This window comes from Vigna unguiculata, chromosome 7 (genome assembly GCF_037176805.1).
Source record: "Vigna unguiculata cultivar grain cowpea cultivar isolate G323 ecotype 2 chromosome 7, ASM3717680v1, whole genome shotgun sequence".
Taxonomy (NCBI): domain Eukaryota; kingdom Viridiplantae; phylum Streptophyta; class Magnoliopsida; order Fabales; family Fabaceae; genus Vigna; species Vigna unguiculata.
In genome coordinates this window covers 44,207,507-44,225,367 of record NC_140798.1, presented here as the reverse complement: position 1 = coordinate 44,225,367, position 17,861 = coordinate 44,207,507, and the positions used below count along the sequence as shown (strand labels likewise).

The 17,861-nt window shown below is 33.3% G+C and overlaps 2 protein-coding genes and 1 long non-coding RNA gene across 6 annotated transcripts; 1 reads left to right on the top strand and 2 right to left on the bottom strand.

Moving 5' to 3' along the window:
- Positions 1–1,030: 1,030 nt before the first annotated feature.
- On the bottom strand, positions 1,031–13,915 carry LOC114191832 (cysteine-rich receptor-like protein kinase 10). 3 transcript variants are annotated; one of them, XM_085676240.1, is made up of 9 exons: positions 13,816–13,915; positions 8,046–8,477; positions 3,167–3,460; positions 2,909–3,025; positions 2,662–2,816; positions 2,360–2,570; positions 2,020–2,257; positions 1,614–1,764; positions 1,031–1,493 (listed from the first exon to the last, which is right to left on the bottom strand). In XM_085676240.1, exons 1-9 carry the CDS (start codon positions 13,898–13,900, stop codon positions 1,143–1,145), a joined length of 2,034 nt encoding a protein of 677 aa, XP_085532366.1. In that variant the 5' UTR covers positions 13,901–13,915; the 3' UTR covers positions 1,031–1,142. The 3 variants fall into 3 exon arrangements, with proteins under 3 accessions (XP_085532366.1, XP_085532367.1, XP_027937051.1); XM_085676241.1 differs by lacking the exons at positions 3,167–3,460; positions 13,816–13,915 and having other exon boundaries at positions 2,662–2,792; positions 2,909–3,021; positions 7,769–8,648; XM_028081250.2 differs by lacking the exons at positions 8,046–8,477; positions 13,816–13,915 and having other exon boundaries at positions 3,167–4,086.
- On the top strand, positions 10,638–14,111 carry LOC146884894 (uncharacterized). Of its 2 annotated transcripts, XR_014996804.1 has the most exons (4): positions 10,638–10,900; positions 11,587–11,761; positions 11,996–12,114; positions 13,012–14,111. It is a non-coding gene; the product is annotated as an uncharacterized LOC146884894 (long non-coding RNA). The 2 variants fall into 2 exon arrangements; XR_014996803.1 differs by having other exon boundaries at positions 10,638–11,761.
- A 302-nt stretch (positions 14,112–14,413) lies between these two features.
- On the bottom strand, positions 14,414–17,661 carry LOC114191834 (cysteine-rich receptor-like protein kinase 15). The gene is made up of 7 exons (XM_028081254.2): positions 16,785–17,661; positions 16,411–16,533; positions 15,929–16,062; positions 15,619–15,829; positions 15,259–15,496; positions 14,974–15,124; positions 14,414–14,843 (listed from the first exon to the last, which is right to left on the bottom strand). The coding sequence occupies exons 1-7, from the start codon at positions 17,635–17,637 to the stop codon at positions 14,499–14,501; spliced, it is 2,055 nt and encodes a 684-aa protein (XP_027937055.1). The 5' UTR covers positions 17,638–17,661; the 3' UTR covers positions 14,414–14,498.
- Between the last annotated feature and the right edge of the window lie 200 nt (positions 17,662–17,861).

Below are 17,861 nucleotides of genomic sequence, written 5' to 3'. Positions count from 1 at the left end.
AAAATGAATCAATTTTGTCCCTTCTAAATTGACACCAAATTTAATATCTTTTACAAAAACTATACTAATATTTTTTCTAAAATTGACATTTTTATTAATTATTTTTGAAATTCAATTATTATTTATTAATTTTAATTATAAATTGAATATAATTCTTAGATTTTATTTTTAAATAAAAACAGTTATTTAAAATATTAATTTAATATAATTTTTAAAGATTTTGTTGGAGTATTTATATTCTAAAATAATGATACTTTTAAAATTGATATTTAAAAATATTATAAATATTTTTAAAAAATAAATTAATATTTATAACATTAACATTTAAATATAAAAAAAATTATATTTTAATATCTAGAATACAAAATAGAAAAATATTAAATATTTTAGATGTAATTGTAAATTTTACAAATGTTAATATGTATTTTTAAAACATTTAATAATTATATTTTAATAAAAACTAGGATTATATTGAACAAAAATAACGAATATTTGGGTTAAATTTAACAAAAATAATAATACAACCACAAATTGACATGTGACACTGATATGAGCACGTGGTACAATTGTGACTTGATACGTGGACAATTTTTTTTTTTAAATTAAAAAATTTTTAAAAAAATTAATTTTTTTTAAAAATTAAAAAAATCATGAACTCACACGTGATATATAATGTTAAAAAACGTTAAATATTTCAACACCATTAGTAAAAAGTACTAAATTGACTAAAATTTGACAAAAATGGAAATTTAATTGAATGTAAAACGAAAATGAAGACCAAATTAAATAAAAAGAAAAAGAATACATAATGTGTATTTAAGCCTTTATTTTATTTTAATTCAAACAAATTTATTTTTATCCTTTTTCTCTTTTTTTTTTCTTTTTTCCTCCTCTTTAATTAAAAAAAAATTCTAACCATGAATAATTTTTCTAACAGCAAACTATCATAAACATTCTAAGCTATTTTTTGATATTTGTGGGTGGTGTGATGTGGAATTGGTTAGAAGGTTTTGGATATTTTCAGTCTCAGTTTTGGCAAGGATGCGAGATGTATTTAACTCAGATTTTGCACACTACAAGACATTCTGTTTTGGTTTAAGCAAAGAAACAAGGATGATGAATGAATCCACTTTGATGAACATCTAGCGAGGGTATGGCTCAGTAATTGAAGCTTCATTTTCTGATTCTTGAGCTGATTTAAGTATCGCTTCACTTGATCCCGTTTCCCTTGAATTATACTCCCATGACTGCATCTCTGGAAGGCTTCGAGTTCTACTGTTCATAAAAAATGCAGGTTCTGCAGGAATAGGGAGACTCAGAGAATGGCTATTAAGCATCAGTATAATGTTAGCCATGGTTGGTCTGTCAACTAAATTTTCTTGAACACAGAGTAAACCAATATGGATGCATCTCAGCATTTCATTCCTTGAATTGCTGTTGAGTGATGGATCTACAATATTTATAGCCTTCCCCTCCTTCCAGCTTCTCCAAGCCTGCAAAAGTTGTTATCAGATCATCGATTCACTTCTACATTAACGTTTTGGAGCATGTAATTTTCTAATCCATAATTTAGGTGGTAAAGAAGAAGCAACAGTGACAAAAGAAAGACTTACGAAGCTTAGTAGATCCTCCATATTCTCCCCATTATTAATTCCACTGTTTTTCTGGCCGCTTACAATCTCAAGAATCAGTACACCAAAACTGAAGACGTCTGATTTCACTGAAAACTGTCCATGCATTGCATACTCTGGTGCCATATATCCACTACAGACCAATATGAAAAGGTCTATTAATTTCGTTTTGTTTCAGTTTCTAATGATGCCATTGGCAGCTTTAATTCTGAATAACTGTTTAAAGCTTTTAGGTATCAGTAGATTCTGTCAACTGCCTAAGCCTCAAACTCTTTGAATAGTTACTAATTCATGATTTGGTGAAAATTAACGATAAAAGTTCTCTTTGATGGTTGACTGAAATTAAACTCTCAACTATCAACAAGCTATAACATATTCTAATACTTACTAGGTTCCAACAATTCTACTTGTGTTTGCTTGAGTTTGATCCAATAAAACCAGTCTTGCCATGCCAAAATCTGCTATCTTAGGATTCATCTCTTCATCTAAGAGAATGTTGCTTGCTTTGAGATCTCGATGGATAATTCGTAGTTGAGAATCTTCGTGAAGGTAAAGAAGACCTCGAGCAATACCTCTAATGATTCTGTAGCGCTTTTCCCAATCCAACTGTGCTTTCTTGGCTGGATCTGCATATATAGCCGCCAGCAGTTTGAACTCTATGAATAATTAGGTTGTATTGAGAAAGAAGTGAAACAGTAGTGTAATTTTGAAGTGATATATAAAGGTACCAAATATGAAATAATCAAGGCTTTTATTGGGAACAAATTCATAGACAAGTAGTCTTTCTCTTCCTTCCAAGCAGAAACCAAGTAACCTAACTAAATTCCGGTGCTGAAGCTTCACCACTAAAACCACTTCATTCTTAAATTCGGTATCTCCTTGCCCAGAATCTCTTGACAACCTTTTCACTGCAATTATCTGTCCATTGGAGAGCTCACCCTGAAAATAAATCTCTGTCAGGTATAGTAAATTATTTGCTAACTGCTGTTATAGCATATTATGTGCGTCTGAATCAAGAGGGGTTACTTACCAAGTAAACAGCTCCAAAACCACCTTGTCCAAGTTTATTAGAATCAGAGAAGTCTTGTGTAGCAACTCGTATTGTGTCAAAGTTGAATTGCAATGACTCGGCAATTTTAATTTCATCCTCTTCTTCATGTTCTTCTTCTCTTTCTTCTTTTTTAACTTCACATGGGGAACGGATTTAAACTAGTTAGTTTTTCGAATATGTTGACTTAAATATATGACAATAAAAATATGACAATAAATTGACTTACCTTCAAGATTTTTCCTTGCCTTCCTCCTCCTTAAACACATGAAGAGACAACAGATGAGAAAAACAACAACAGTAGGCACAACTACGGCAATGACAATTGTTGTTGTGTTGCTACTTTCTGCAAAAACAAAAACCCTCTGCTGCGTTAGAGCGTTGGAGGATTAGGACAATAATACGGCACAGAGAGGAAAATGATAAAAGTGGATCAGGAACTCAACTGTAATTAGGCTATTGACAACTAAAATATAATGATAAGTACCTCCCGTGGAAGTGTTAACTGTGGGTGGTGGTGTCTCTGGGTCTATTATCGTTGTCTGTTCGTAGAAGCGGTAGTCTTCATATCTAATATTACAACTGGGTTCAACAACTCTTCCACCTATCTTGTCGTTGCAGCAAGTTGGGATTTGTGAGATAGCCTGATCCAGGCAATCATTGCACTGTGTCTGAGTCAAATCAGGGGTGCACTGCACAAGACCATATACGGCTTGGAAATTGGTAGTTGTGTCATTACCCGTAGCATACTTACGACGGGAGTCACCGGATGCTGCTTTGCCTTTGAGGTCCCTCATTAAGTTTTGGAGCACTTGATTGAATTCAACCGCTCCTGTTGCATTGTTTACGTTCGACATATAAAAGCCAGAAGAAGTTTCCATGACCCCAAATATTGAGCGGTTTGAGTAGCGCAAAAGGCAGTTGTCATAATATATAATAGCCTGCTTCTGGTTTGGACAAAGCTGTGTGATATTGCCTCCGGCATCTTTGAGGCAACTTCGGCACTTATTTGGCTCCACATCTCCCCTGCACAGCCCAATGGCGTTGACTCTGTCTGCGTTTTGACCATGAGAGAAGTTGTAGAAACCATAGTTGATTTCTGTGTTTGAAGAAAGAGTGGATAAAAGGGTGTTGAGATTGTTGTTATAGGTGCTATTTGCTGTGTAGTTCCCGTCGTTGTCATCACAGACAGTGAAGAGCTGAGCGCTGGCTTCAGATATTAGACAACAGAGAAAGAAGAGAAGCATGCAAGAAACGGCACCCATCCCATAATCTGAACAACGAACAACCTTAACTGAAGCTTTGCGTATTATCATGATCGGTGCTGTCACTTTATAACCAGAATTTCCTTCGGTAAGTTTCATACTTTTCGTTTCTAGTTTTCCTTTAACATATTACATCTTTTTTTTATATTGTGTTTGATAGTTTTTCTTTTCAAATGGTTACTAACTTAAGATTAATTTTTGCTCTAACAATCGTGAGTTGCTTACACCGAAAAGTACACGTAGTCCAGAAAAATAAGTATTCAACGAAAAACTTACTTTTCTGTAGTCAACATTAAAAAGTTTGAAAGCGTAGGCTCGTCGAGCTGATTAGGACAGAAGTGGGTAAAAAGACAGGAGTGGAAATACAAACACCGAATACTGTGAAAAATACAATACAAAATTTAACATTTAAAAGAATAAAGAAAAACCCAAGGCAATAAACAAATATTATTTAAATGCGTTGAATTATTTTGATGTTCACCATTTTCAATAGAGTTCTTTAAACAATCTCTCATTTATTGGACTTTTCTTTTACTAGACGTCATCCATTTTTTTATGCGAGAGAAGATAAGATTCAAAGGAGTAGCGGTGGAAATAATAAGTTAATCTATTTTAATTTTTAGGAAAATAATTTTTTACTTTTAAATTTTGACAATTTTAGATGATATTTTCTAAGAAATTTTTTATTTTTTTATTTTTAATATTTTAAAATTATTTAGAAAATGCTATCTTGTAAGGAAAAGTTGTCAAAATATCATTGTCATAATTTTTATTAATTTTATATTCATATGTCTAAATTATTTTTCCAAATAATATGATATTAAAAGAAATTTAGTCTGGTTAGCTTTGTAAATAATACGATTTTCTTTTTGTTAAAAGGTAAAAGTGTTTCATGAAAAAAATTCATTTTGAACAGGCTTTATTATATATAATATATAATTCACAAAATTATTTTTGGAGGTATATAGAACAGTGAGTTTGCCGTTTTAAAATTTTCAGACGCTACATAAAATGGACGTAAAGAATAAGTCATTTAAACATTCACAACCATAAGATAAAGTATTAATTGTATTCATTAGTTTATCTATCATCACTTTAACTAGCTCCAATAAATGTTGAGAAAAAATAATGTTTCATGGCCGAATCAAATTTCAAATTTTGTTAAAAGGTATATATTAATCAGTATCTCAAAAGCACTAATGAAAAAATAAACAAAAAGTAGAATACAATTTTTTATTTATGTAATTTTTAATAGGTGGCATTTTTGAAACATTCCGAGGGAAAGGTGGGAAGTTGAAATCGATGTAAAGATATTAACTAAAAGTCACGCATCATACTAGTAATTTATTTGGCTTTAGGACCATTAATTGATGTAAGAAGAGAAATTGGTGATATAAAAAATGGTAGATTATAGGACGACAACTTCTTAGAAGGTTGCCTGATAGAGACGGAGCTGCCGCGTTTAAGTTTACAGATTCAAAACGTCATTGACTTAATTAGGTATATAATTCTCATCTCAATATTTTTTTTAAGTGATGTCAATGAATTTTCTTGGAAGTTAAAGTCTATTATAGTTTTTTTTTTTTTTCATCGATGATCATTGAATTAGTGTTATTTATCAATTGATGTTACTTGTTATTGTTTTTGTTAATATCATCTTATTTTTGTAATTATTATTACAAAGAATCTGTTTCAATCATACAAGTTTCTTCAGTTTTCGAATATAAAAAAAAAATTATATATTTATTTAGCTGGTTGCTAAAGTATTCGTCTTCGAAATCTTAGCATTAGTTTTATTTAATTTCCATATTTACAAGTCACCTATATTCTTCTTTCTAGAGGGATAATTTATTCTTAGAAAAAGTCATTGAAACAAATATGCATGCAACAAGTTGTTTTTCTTAAAAAACTCTCTTTTATGTGTCTTTATGATCTCGCTAACCGGATCATTTTCAGCTGAATTCTATATTTAAGAAGGATTGGCATTCAACTCAATTTGATATTAAAATCTATTTAATAACTTGTACTTCTTCGGTCAAAAATTTATTTAGATAATAAAAACTATCATCATAAGATACAACCATATTTTTTTAAAATAATATAAAATTATATCTTTTCTTAAAAAAACAAAAGATTAGTTGATAACAAAATGAACTAATTAAAAAAAGAAAAAAAAAACCACGTTGAAACTTCAAAAGCTGGAATAGATATCTATACACCTTAAGTGAATCATAAAGAAATAGCAAAATGGTGACAAAGGCAATCTCTGCCATAAAAACCAGTTAGCAGGAGGAATAAAACCCAGAACTTTTACTTCTTTTTTCTTTCTTCTAATCACTATGATCATTTTATCACTCCTGAATTCAGTGACTTTTTCAAAACAAGTACTAAATTTTACATGTATAATGTTAATCTTATTTTTTAAAAGTAATTATCATTGAATCATTGAAATTGGTTCGAATTAAAAAAAATTAAATAAAATTAATTTAATCAATTAATTTGATTTGAATTTAAAGTTAGAAAATCAATTAACCGAACTTATATAAACTAATTTAACTGGTTTATTTTAATTATGAAGACCATCAACGACGTCTTATATTCTTTCGCTTCATTAACCATCTAAAAAAAGTGGTTAGTTCTTTGTTCATATACTAGAGGTGTAGATAAGGTATATTACAATGGATATGATGAAACTAAAAATCTAATCCAATTAAAATTTTGTTTCATTTTAATTGTTTTTATTAGATGCAATCCGTCTCAATTTATTGTTCATTTTATTGAACTGAGTTTAATCAATTAAAGTTACAAGTTTTAATTGTTTTCCTAAATATATAATTTTAAACACTTTTTTTGTTAGATTTTTTTAAAATAGATCATATTATTTAATGTTTAATTTTTTTTAATAATTTAAGATTTTAAAATATTTAGTTTGATCTAGAGCTACCAAAATGGGTTGGAATCCGTAAGTCAACCTGGGCCCACCACGAGTTCGGACCAAATTGGATTGAAATTTTTTTACAGATTTCAATACGGGTTGATTTTTTATCCAGTTCACCTAGAACTCGACTCATCCGGGTTGAACCTGTGAGTCGGGTTGACTCACCAATCCGCAAGTAAAGGATCACACAAATATTTGTTGTTAAGTTGGGCTTTGCATTTGAGTCATGTTAGATTTTTTTTAGCCAACATATAGATCATTTGTATTTTTATGATTTTGGTTTGTATTTAGATTGTATTGAAATTTATATAAATTTTAATTACAATTATGATTTAGTTTTGACCGAAAAAAATTAAAAAATGTATTTTTTTAATTAAGTGAACCCGTGAGTCAATCCGTTTAACTTACCAATCTGTGATGGGCCGGGTTCAATTTTTTTTTTAGCTTGTTAATAAATAAGCCGAATTAAGTTAACTAACTAAGTAATCAACCTATAGTGAGTCAAGTCGGACAGACCGAATTATTCGTTTTGACTAGATTCCCATATAATACATGTAAAAAAACCCCGTGCAACATGGCAGAAGGACTAGTTATCATATACAAACAAACATGGCTTTTCCAAAAGTAAGATCCTCGTCTACGAAAACTTGATGGAAATGATAAATGCAATTAAGTATTTATTAAACAGAATCAGGTAGGAAAGAAACACAATAATCATAAATAATAAGTGAAAGAACAATACATAAAAAATTTATTCCCAGCGCGGTCGCGGAAATAATATATGGCTAATAATAGCCACCTTTATTCAGTCTATCACAATCATTATTTACGAATAATTTTCTATAACTATTATATAGATGGATATGGTGGAAGTGTGAAGCATCACATTAACGGGACTGGGGCTGGGGCTGGTGCATATTCTGTAGGTTCATAGAAGCTGTAATTTTCATATCTGATATTGCAACTGGGTCTGCCAACCCTAGCACCTATCCTGCTGCTGCAACATGCTGAGATTTCTGCGATAGCCCCGACCAAGCAACGGTAGCATTCTTGTTGAGGCAAGTCAGGAGTGCACTGAACAACACCATATATGGTTTGATAATTTGAAGCACCTGCGTTTGCCGCTGCATACTTCCGACGAGAGTCACCTGATGCAGCCATGCCTGTTAGAATCCTCAACAAGTTGTTGAGAACTTGATTGAACTGGTACACTTCCGTTGCATTGTTTACGTTCAGCATGTAGTACGAAGGTTGAGTTTCCATTAAGCCAAATATTGAGCGGTTTGAGTAGCGCAACATGCACCTGTCATGGTACAAAATAGCCTCTTTCTGGTTCGGACAAAGCTGTGTGAGATTGTCTCTGGCATCGCTCAGGCAGCTGCGGCACTCGTCTGGCTCAACGTCTCCTCTGCACAGCCCAATGGCGTTTACCGTGTCACTGTTTTCGCCGTAAGAGAAATTGTAGAAACCATAGTCGATTTGTGTGTTGGAAGTGAGATTGGATAGAAGGGTGTTGAGGTTGGTTTGGTAAGTGCTATCGGCTGTGTAGTTACCTCCGTTGTTATCGCAGGATACATAGTTATACTGAGCGCTGGCTTCAGATATGACAATGAAAAGGAAAAGGACACAACAAACAAAAGACCTAGAGGAAACAACAACAGCCATTATGGTTGGTCTGTTGGTATAACAAGTAACAGATTTAGGCTTCGGAGATTAATGAACTTCAATGTCGAGATAGTGAAGTGATTTGGTGTGTAATGTTTGTGTTGTTGCTGCTTTTATAACGCAAAGTTCTTTGGCTTGGAACCGTGTTTGAAACGACTCTTAATTTCACAATTCTTTGGCGGAAAATGAAAGGAAACTGAAAAATAGAGACTGGTAGTGCCTTCTGTGTTCAAAATCGATTCTTTGAATTTTTGTTTTTACAACGGGAGAAAATATGGAGTTTTTGAACAATAACACGTAATCTTTTGTACTTCGTAGGAATTAAAAAAAGTTGATGTACCTGATTCGTTAAATGTTTTTCAACATAGAAACTTCTCTAGATTGGTCGCCGGGTGTGTTTGTGCGATTAAATAATCAATCAATTAGAATCACTGGTTAACAGAGTGGTTAGAATGTTCAAATAAGAGTGATAAATGAGTATACCCTCTAGAAGAAACAACTATTTGGTTAACCACGGTGATCCCTAAGGGATTGACCAAGATTATGGATATGATAATCTTGGATCTTCCGATAATTTTTTTAACACATTCTATTGTTAGTTTGCCTTTTCACATTAAAGTCAGGTAGATTTATTAAATAAAATATACAAATTACTAAAATTTGTATATATTTTTTTGATAAATTTTAATCAATAGTGAAAAGTTTATAATCAACATTCTTTTTATTTTAAATAAGCTAGACGTCTAGAAATGATCTGATAGACTTGTTCGCTCATGTTTTTAAGGATTATTTTTATCACATATTCTCTTTTTCTCTCTCTCTCTCTACATATAAATATATATATATATATATATATATATATATATATATATATATATATATATATATATATATATATATATATATATATACTTTGAAAGTTCTATAATGATGACACTGAATTTTTTCTCTTCTGCATATATTCCTAAAGTTGAGCAAATCCATGAGGTCATCCTGAAACCACCATGATCGAAAAAATTTAATATAAAAAACATATTGTACTTTACTTACTTATACTTAAATAAATTTCTAAATAAATTTATATAAGATATTAATTCACCATATTAAACTCAAAATTTTAGAAAATATTTAGTTCTAGAATTCACCTTTTGCCTTAATTTAATATGGGAAAAGGTCAACCTTTCCCAGAGGACTAACTGCATAACAAGATCCTTATATTGGCTAGATATTACGTAAGTTAGACCAAGCTTTAATTAAAAAATTCCCTATAACAAATGATTTTAACTCGGCCTTTTTCTTTTGAATATTTACTTTATATTAATATAATACTTAATGGAAGACATATATACTTTTTTTCTCTCCTATAATAATCTCACTTTTTATATGTACAAGTTATGTATTCTTTTATTCTCATTTTTACTCTATAAATTATGTTAATTTTGTTTTTAATTTTCTTAGGACGTGATATTTTATAATATGACACATATAAACGTGACACCAGTCTTTTATTCTTCCAACTCCAAAAAAGACTTCCTACTTTCTTTTTAATTAAAGATAAATAATTCTCTTTTAGTTATAAAATAGACTCCAAATTTACGCTGCCTGTATTCCAAAATGTATTTTTAATATTCTTTTTATATATGGGAATGCCTATTCTAAAATACAAATTTAACATTATTTTCAGGATTAGTTTTTTGAATTTTTAATATGTTTTTGAAATAACTGTTTTGGACCATACAAATATGCACTCAATTCTGGAGATATATTTTTGGAATATGCAAAATACGTTAATTCAATTTTAAAGTAATCATTTCAAAATATAAATATAATTTAAACTTGATTTGAGAATAGTTATTCCAATATATCCGAATTGGAGAAACCAGATTTTAAATATCAATAATAGGGATTAAAGTAATAAACAATTCAAGATCAAGTGTGGCATATTTAAACAAGACATTATTGTACAAACAAATTACATGAGAAACATTGGGTAAGCCCTTTTTCTGCTCTAATAAAGTTTGGGCTTGAACTTATTAGAGAGTCCAAGTAAGCCTACTAGTTATCTCCAGGACTCCAATCAATCTACTCACCCTTATTTTGTTTCTTTTCTCTAAAACAGTTCCCCTCCCTTCTTTATCTTCTAAAGTAGAAGCTGTGCTTGCGTAACTGCGAAACGTCCCTCGGAGTTAGTGGAAAGCTCCTTCCACATAAGTTAAACACTTGAACCTCATGTTTTCCTCCCTTCTATGTATGGTAGTGTTGGTTCAACTTTGGGATCGTCCTTGTAATCTTCCTTTCGTGTATCTTTGTATCTATTTCAGCTTCTTAAGCTGTCAGCTGCCATCATACTGTGGTGAGCTTCTGTTAGGGCTCTCTTTCACTATGGTTCTTTTTTCAGTTAAGGGAAACTAGAGCCTTTGTGTTTTCTTGAAATATTTTGTATGTTGTGGCTCTGCTTTGTGTTTAAAATGCATGTTTGATGATTGTGGTTGTATAAGAATGAGTTTTGTAGTGTTTCACATGAAGTTGCTGGTATTTTTTGTAACACCCCTCTTAATCAAGAGGGCCGTGTCAGGTCTGCAGCCCAATACACCCCAACCCCTCATCCCTCAGGCCACACAAGGACCACCAGGTAGGTTGTTGCCAGTCGGGGTCGAACCCCAGACCTGACCTTTAACACCCTCTCAACAAGGATAATGACCTTAGATGTTTGAAGGTTAACCTTGTGTGTGGTAGGGTAAAACCCATTGGCAATGGCTCTGCAGAGCAGTAGAGGCCACCACAAGTATAAGCATCCAGTGAATCCGATCTTCTTATAGGTATCCGGATAAATTGAGTCTTAGAGTCATACTGTTTGTTTGCCCTCACATGTTGAATGCCTACTGTTCTGCCTGTTTGAAGTTTGTGTAAGATTACTTCCTCAATGCTATGTTAAAAATCAAATTTTATCTCAACTTACCTTTTTGCTTGTGTTTGTTTTCTTGTGTGGTGTTTCTTTTTGCGATGATCACTGAATCCTTGCATCCTGAAACTCTAAAGAATTCATTAGTCTCATGTAGAGCAGACTGATTCAAGTGGTGAGAGTCGCGGGAGGCCCTAGTTTTTGGCAGGATAATGACCTTAGATGTTTGAAGGTTAACCTTGTGTGGTAGGGTGAAATCCATTGGCAATGGCTCTGCATAGCAATAGAGGTCACCACAAATGCAAGCATCCGGTGAGTCCGATCTTCTTATACGTATTCGGATAAATTGAGTCTTAGAGTCGTACTGTTTGTTTGCCCTCGCATGTTGAATGCCTATTGTTCTGCCTGTTTGAAGTTTGTGTAAGATTACTTGCTCAATGCTATGTTAAAAATCAAATTTTATCTCTAACTTATCCTTTTATTTGTGTTTGTTTTCTTGTGTGGTTTTTCTTTTTGCGATAATCACCAAATCCTTGGTGTGAACAGTGGAGATTCCTGGAGATCATTGAGATGGTAGTGATGCTGCTGACTTGTCTTGGGCATGGTAGCTGATGCTCTTTTGAGCAACTTTTGTCATACTGTTTTATTTTGCAACTTCTTGCTCGGTGAGTACTCTCAAGTTAAGTTGATTCATGTCTAAGTTAAGCTTATGGTCAATGTTTTGTACCTTAGTACTCTTCCTTTCAGTATATTAAGAATAACTTTAGAAGGTTAATTTTTATATACTTTCTGTTGATACTCTATTTTATACTATAAACATGCGATGTTTTATTTATTAGAATTATTCTACTATATTGGGACATTACACGTTGTCTTAGATATTGTTAATACTTGAAGCATTGATGGTGAATGAGTATTAGAATATCATCACTATGACCAAAATCTAGCGAAAGTAAAGTTCAGAAATTGAAACCTCATTTTCTTCCTGAACTGATTTAACTTTCTGTTCACTCCATCGTGTTTCCCTTCAATTGTACTTCCATAACTGCATGTGTGGAATGCTTCAAGTAAAGTTGAATCCCAATGACTCAGCAATTTTAATTTCGTCACCCTCTTCATGTTCTTCTTTGACGTCATCTGGAACGGATTTAAGGCAAGTGATGGACTTTGCAATATCATAAGTGTCAAAATTTATAATAATGTCTGATATAAACTTATTTGAAATTAAAAGCTTTTGAATGAATAAGAGGCTTACAGATGTGTTTATTTCGTGAAAGATATAGGAAAACAAAATGAAACCACGCCTGTTGTAGCAGTTGCAGATTAATGTTCTTTAGACATACAAAGATCTTTATTCTAACGTTTTGGAGGGATCGGATATTGTTGCTTCACTTCAGTAATTATTTAGATTCAAATTATAGAGAGATTAATTTTGTTTTGAAGAGGAATTATAGAGAGTCTCTAGACTCCAAATGCAAAGACAACGAGTTTCAAGCTCGAAACAAAAAGACTAAATAATGACAAACAAATTTCAATTTCAGATACTATTTTTTCAATTTCAGACAATACTATGCCCAACAAATCAATGGACATTTATTGAGTTCACAGTGAGTTCAGCATGAATTTCCATTAGCATTAAAGGTTGATGGTGGAAGTGTGAGAGGATCACAGTGAGGGTGCAGGTGCATCAGCAGTGGTAGAAGGTTCATCATAGAAGCGAAAGTTTTCATATCTAATATTACAACTGGGTGTTGCAACTCCACCACTTATCTTGCCGCTGCTTGCGATTCTTGAGAAAGCATCAACCAAGCACCGGTTGCAGTCTTGTTGAGACAAGTCAGGGGTGCACTGCGCAACACCATATATGGTGCTTCCTAAATTTGTTGCAGTTGCATTTCCGGCAGCATACTTACGACGAGAGTCACCTGATGCAGAAGCTATGGCTGTTAGATTGTCCACCAAGTTGTCCAACACTTGATTGAACTGATCCACGTTGGTTGCATTCACTAACTCCAACGTATAAAACAAAGGTGAAGTTTCCATGAGGCCGAATATTGAGCGGTTTGAGTAACGCAACATGCACTTGTCATACCACCCAATTGCCTCTTTCTGGTTTGGACAAAGCTGTGTGAGAAGGACCGTTGAATTGTTTATGCAGCTGCGGCATTCTTCTGCTTTAACATCTCCTCTGCACAACCCAATGGCGTATACTTTGTCACTGTTTTCACCGTAGGAGCGGTTGTAGAAACCATAGTCGATTTCTGTGTTGGAAGTGAGATTGGACAAAAGGGTGTTGAGGTTGGTCTCATAGGTGCTGTTGGCTGTGAACCTGCCTTCATCACTGAGACAGAAGTGATTTAAGAAACTTGGCTGAGCGCTGGCTTGAGATATGATTATGAAAAGGAGGCAACAAACATAGGAATGCAACCTCGAGGAAACAAAAACGGCCATTGTGTTAGCGTTCTTTCAGAGATTAATTTGGTGAGTAAATTTTGTGTTGTTGGTTCTTTTATAAGCAAAATTTGTTTGGCACTCTGTATGAAACGAAACTTTTATCATAGAATTGGAGAAGACGTCACATGCGTGTTCTAAGTGCTTTGAATTTTTCTTGTTAAGACGAGGGGAAATGTTTTAAATTTTGATTAAGGTATTGTGATTGTAATTTGTATCCTTTTTTAAATTTAGAAACCGGTCTGAATTCGTTCCTGCTTGTGTTATAGAAAGACCATGTCAGCTACGTATCACTCTAGGACGAAATTATTAATTTACCGCTCAATAAAACAATACCAAGTCCTTACTTTGACTGGGTAGCATCCAGCAACAAAATATATATGAAAATGTTTATTAGAACTAATATTTTTTTATGTTTTCACTAAACAATTACAGATAAGTTCTTCAAACAGCCATTTTTGTTTTTTTCTTAGTGTACAAATTGAAATGCATCTCTCTGTTTATTTAATAAAAGGAATACTATAAGCCATAAAGAGTTCAAATAAGATTTAATTGCAGTAACGATCATTACATTTGAGTATAACCATATGATTCATATTTAACGAGGATATAGACTGCTAATTGAAGCCTCATTAGCTGATCCATCAGCACAATAACTTTTCTGTTCACTTGACCCTGTTTCTGTAGAACCATACCTCGAAAACTGGATAACTGATAAACAGCTATTTTTCATAAAATAAGCAGGTTGCAATGGAACTGGTAGAGCAAAAGAGTGGCTATCAAGCATAAGCACCACTGATGCCATTGTTGGTCTATCAGCAGCCTTTTCTTGTACACAAAGTAGTCCAATGTGAATGCATCTCACTATTTCATCTCTCAAACCATTATGTAAGGCGGGATCTATAATATTAGCTATTCTCCCTTTCATCCAGTTTTTCCAAGCCTGCAAGAAGTTCATATGAAAACACATTAGCTCCAGTTTTTCACTTCTACCATTTTAAGTGGATTAGCTAATGCCTAATTCTCCGTTATAAACCTTATAGTGTCAGAGAAGATGAAAAAGGTAGACATACTAAGCTTAATAGATGCTCTGCATTCTCTCCATTACGAAATCCACTATTCTTTTGGCCACTTACAATCTCTAGCATTATTACACCAAAACTGAAGACATCTAACTTCATCGAGAGTTTTCCATGCCTCGCATACTCAGGTGCCATGTATCCACTGCATGTCAACAAGAACAAGCTCAATTACGTGCAAACATTACCTGTTATTTGGACAACAGTCCATTCTCCTCGCATGTACTAGTTAAGGACACGTATCAGAAACTAAACAGCTTATAATATTTTGATACTTACTAGGTTCCTGCAATTTTACTTGCATTAAACTGTGTTTGATCCACATTAAAAAGCCTTGCAAAACCAAAATCTGAAATCTTAGGATTCATGTTATCATCTAAAAGAATATTGCTCAGTTTGAGATCTCGGTGAATAATCCTCTGCTGAGAATCCTCATGAAGATAAAGAAGACCATAAGCAATGCCTTTAATTATACCGTAGCGTTTTTTCCAATCCAAATGTGCTCTCCCGATGTGATCTGTTTGCCAATGAGTACAATCACTTAATCTTTTAAGCTAGAGTCAAAATCTTTCTTCATTTAGTCATGCAAAAGAAATTATGTGATTGACTAGCTAGCGGTATAAAGTAAAACAAGCATACCAAATATGTGGTTGTCAAGACTTTTGTTGGGAAGAAACTCGTAGACAAGAAGTCGTTCTTCTCTTTCAAAACAGAAACCAAGGAGCTTAACTAAATTTCTGTGCTGAAGCCTTGACATTAACAGTACTTCATTCTTGAACTCAATATCTCCTTGGCCAGAGTTGCTACATAACCTTTTGATTGCTACTACTTGTTCATTGAAGAGTGTGCCCTGAAGATGTCATGGTAACAGTGCTTCATGCATGTAAAATTGGTCAACAATCACTTTTTGACATTAAGATAAATTTAATCGTAAGGGTGGAATGTTTACCTTGTAAACAGGTCCAAATCCTCCTTGTCCTAGCTTGTTTGCATCAGAGAAGTTGTTTGTAGCGACTCTGATGGTGTCAAGGTCAAACCGTGACGACTCTAATTGTATAATTTTATCATCGACCTTAGCTTCACCTAGATGGGGGAGATAGTTTAAAGCCATAACAGTTGAGTTTGTCAAATGGAAATCAAAAGTCCAGCATAGAAAAGTAAAATTTTCCAAGGCAATTATTCAATAGATCAAGTACTACATGTAAGCAATTCATTTATTGAAAATAGTTGTATTCCCTTTTTGGTTTTTGTTCTTAAGTCCCTAAAGTTTTTTTAGAGAAAATCTCTCTTATATGTCAGATTTCTTGTCAGTGCCAAGTAAAAGGAAAATTGATTCATCTTGCAGTAGGTGTCACACGACCTAACTAAGAAGAAATCACAGGAAAAAATATCGACTCTTATATAACAGATAAAATAAACACCTGAACTTACTCTCAAAATACTTTCTTAGCTTCCATAATCTTAAATAGATGCAAATAAGAATCAGCACCCCAGTAAAGACAATAATTGGCACAACGTACTTGGCGTTGACAGGTTGTGATCTGTTGCTTTTTCCTGCATAAACCGAACAGAGAGACAAGGAATTGAAGATGCCTCTAAGGTGCGGAGCTGTTAAGTCTAAAAATACCCTTATGCAATAAGGGTTCTCAATTTTATCTTTCCTTACTCTGGAATAATATCATATAATAATAAAATCTCCCTCAACATATATGTCTGAGAGAGGTTTAAATTTACTTAAGTTAAGATGTACTACATTGGGAATCAGTAGTAATTCAAACCATGCTGCAAATTATAACAATTAATACCATGATAAGTACTCTGAGAAGAGTTTGAAGTGGTGTATGGTGTAGGTGAGGATGAAGGAGGAGATGCAAATCCTTGTGGTGGCAATTGTAGTGCTAGTGTCTCCGCAGTAGGCTCATAGAAGCTGGAGTTCATATATCTGAAATTACAGCTTAATTTAACAATTCCGCCACCAATTCTGTTATTACAATATTTGGATATTTCTGAAAAGGCACCACCTAAGCAGTCATTGCACTCTGCCTCAGTCAATTCAGTTGAGCACTGAACAACGGCATATATAGTTTCAGAACTCGGACCAGTTGCATTTCCTGCAGCAAATTTATTTCTGTTAAAGGAATCAGCTGATGCGGCTTTCTCTCTTAGTTTGAAAAGCAACTTGTTCAGCACATAACTGTACTGATTCCAATCTGTTACATTAGCTTCCCACCAAAAATAAAAGCGGAAACTAGAATCTTGGTAACCAAATATCGAGTCATCTGCATAGTGTAACATGCACAAATCAAATCCTCCCACAGCTTCCTTCTGATGTGGACAGTACTTTAGGAGAAGGGAAGTAGAATGATTGAGGCAAGTAAGGCAGGTATGTGGGCTAACATCTCCTCTACAAAGGCCAGTTGCGTAGACTCTATCAGAGTCTTGGCCATAGGAGGAGTTGTAGAAGCCATTATCAATTTGGGTGTTGGAAGTGAGCCTTGAAAGAACAGTATTGAGGTTAGTTTGGTAGGTGGTATTAGGGTCATAGTCTCCACTTTGGTAGCAGATTGTGTAATTGTATTGGTAGTCTGGCTCGGCAATAGCTTGAGAAATAAGAATACCAAGAAGGGACAGGAAAAAAAGCACTGTTTCAGAGACCATGCTGTACAATGTTGTGCTATTCGATTCCAGGCACGAAACTACATATGACTTAGACTAAAGTAAGGGTGGAATTTAAGGCAGAGAAGGAGCGAAGACTGGGATTCAACCAAAGTGAGAGTCACAATTGGTACTGTAAGGAAAGAAAAATAAATTAATTCATTATTAAAAATTTAAACTCGTCAAATAAAATTATACATAAAAACTCTTACTTAGACTTTCTTTCT

Excerpts from the sequence above, each read along its gene's own strand:
- LOC114191832 (XM_028081250.2), bottom strand. The coding sequence starts at position 4,043 with ATGAAACTTACCGAAGGAAATTCTGGTTATAAAGTGACAGCACCGATC. Across the intron at positions 2,817-2,908 it reads GGCAAGGAAAAATCTTGAAG|TTAAAAAAGAAGAAAGAGAA; the intron begins GTAAGTCAATTT and ends CCCCATGTGAAG. Across the intron at positions 2,571-2,661 it reads GTTTTGGAGCTGTTTACTTG|GGTGAGCTCTCCAATGGACA; the intron begins GTAAGTAACCCC and ends ATTTATTTTCAG.
- LOC114191834 (XM_028081254.2), bottom strand. The coding sequence starts at position 17,637 with ATGGTCTCTGAAACAGTGCTTTTTTTCCTGTCCCTTCTTGGTATTCTT. Across the intron at positions 15,830-15,928 it reads GATTTGGACCTGTTTACAAG|GGCACACTCTTCAATGAACA; the intron begins GTAAACATTCCA and ends TGACATCTTCAG. Across the intron at positions 15,497-15,618 it reads TCTTGACAACCACATATTTG|ATCACATCGGGAGAGCACAT; the intron begins GTATGCTTGTTT and ends ATTGGCAAACAG.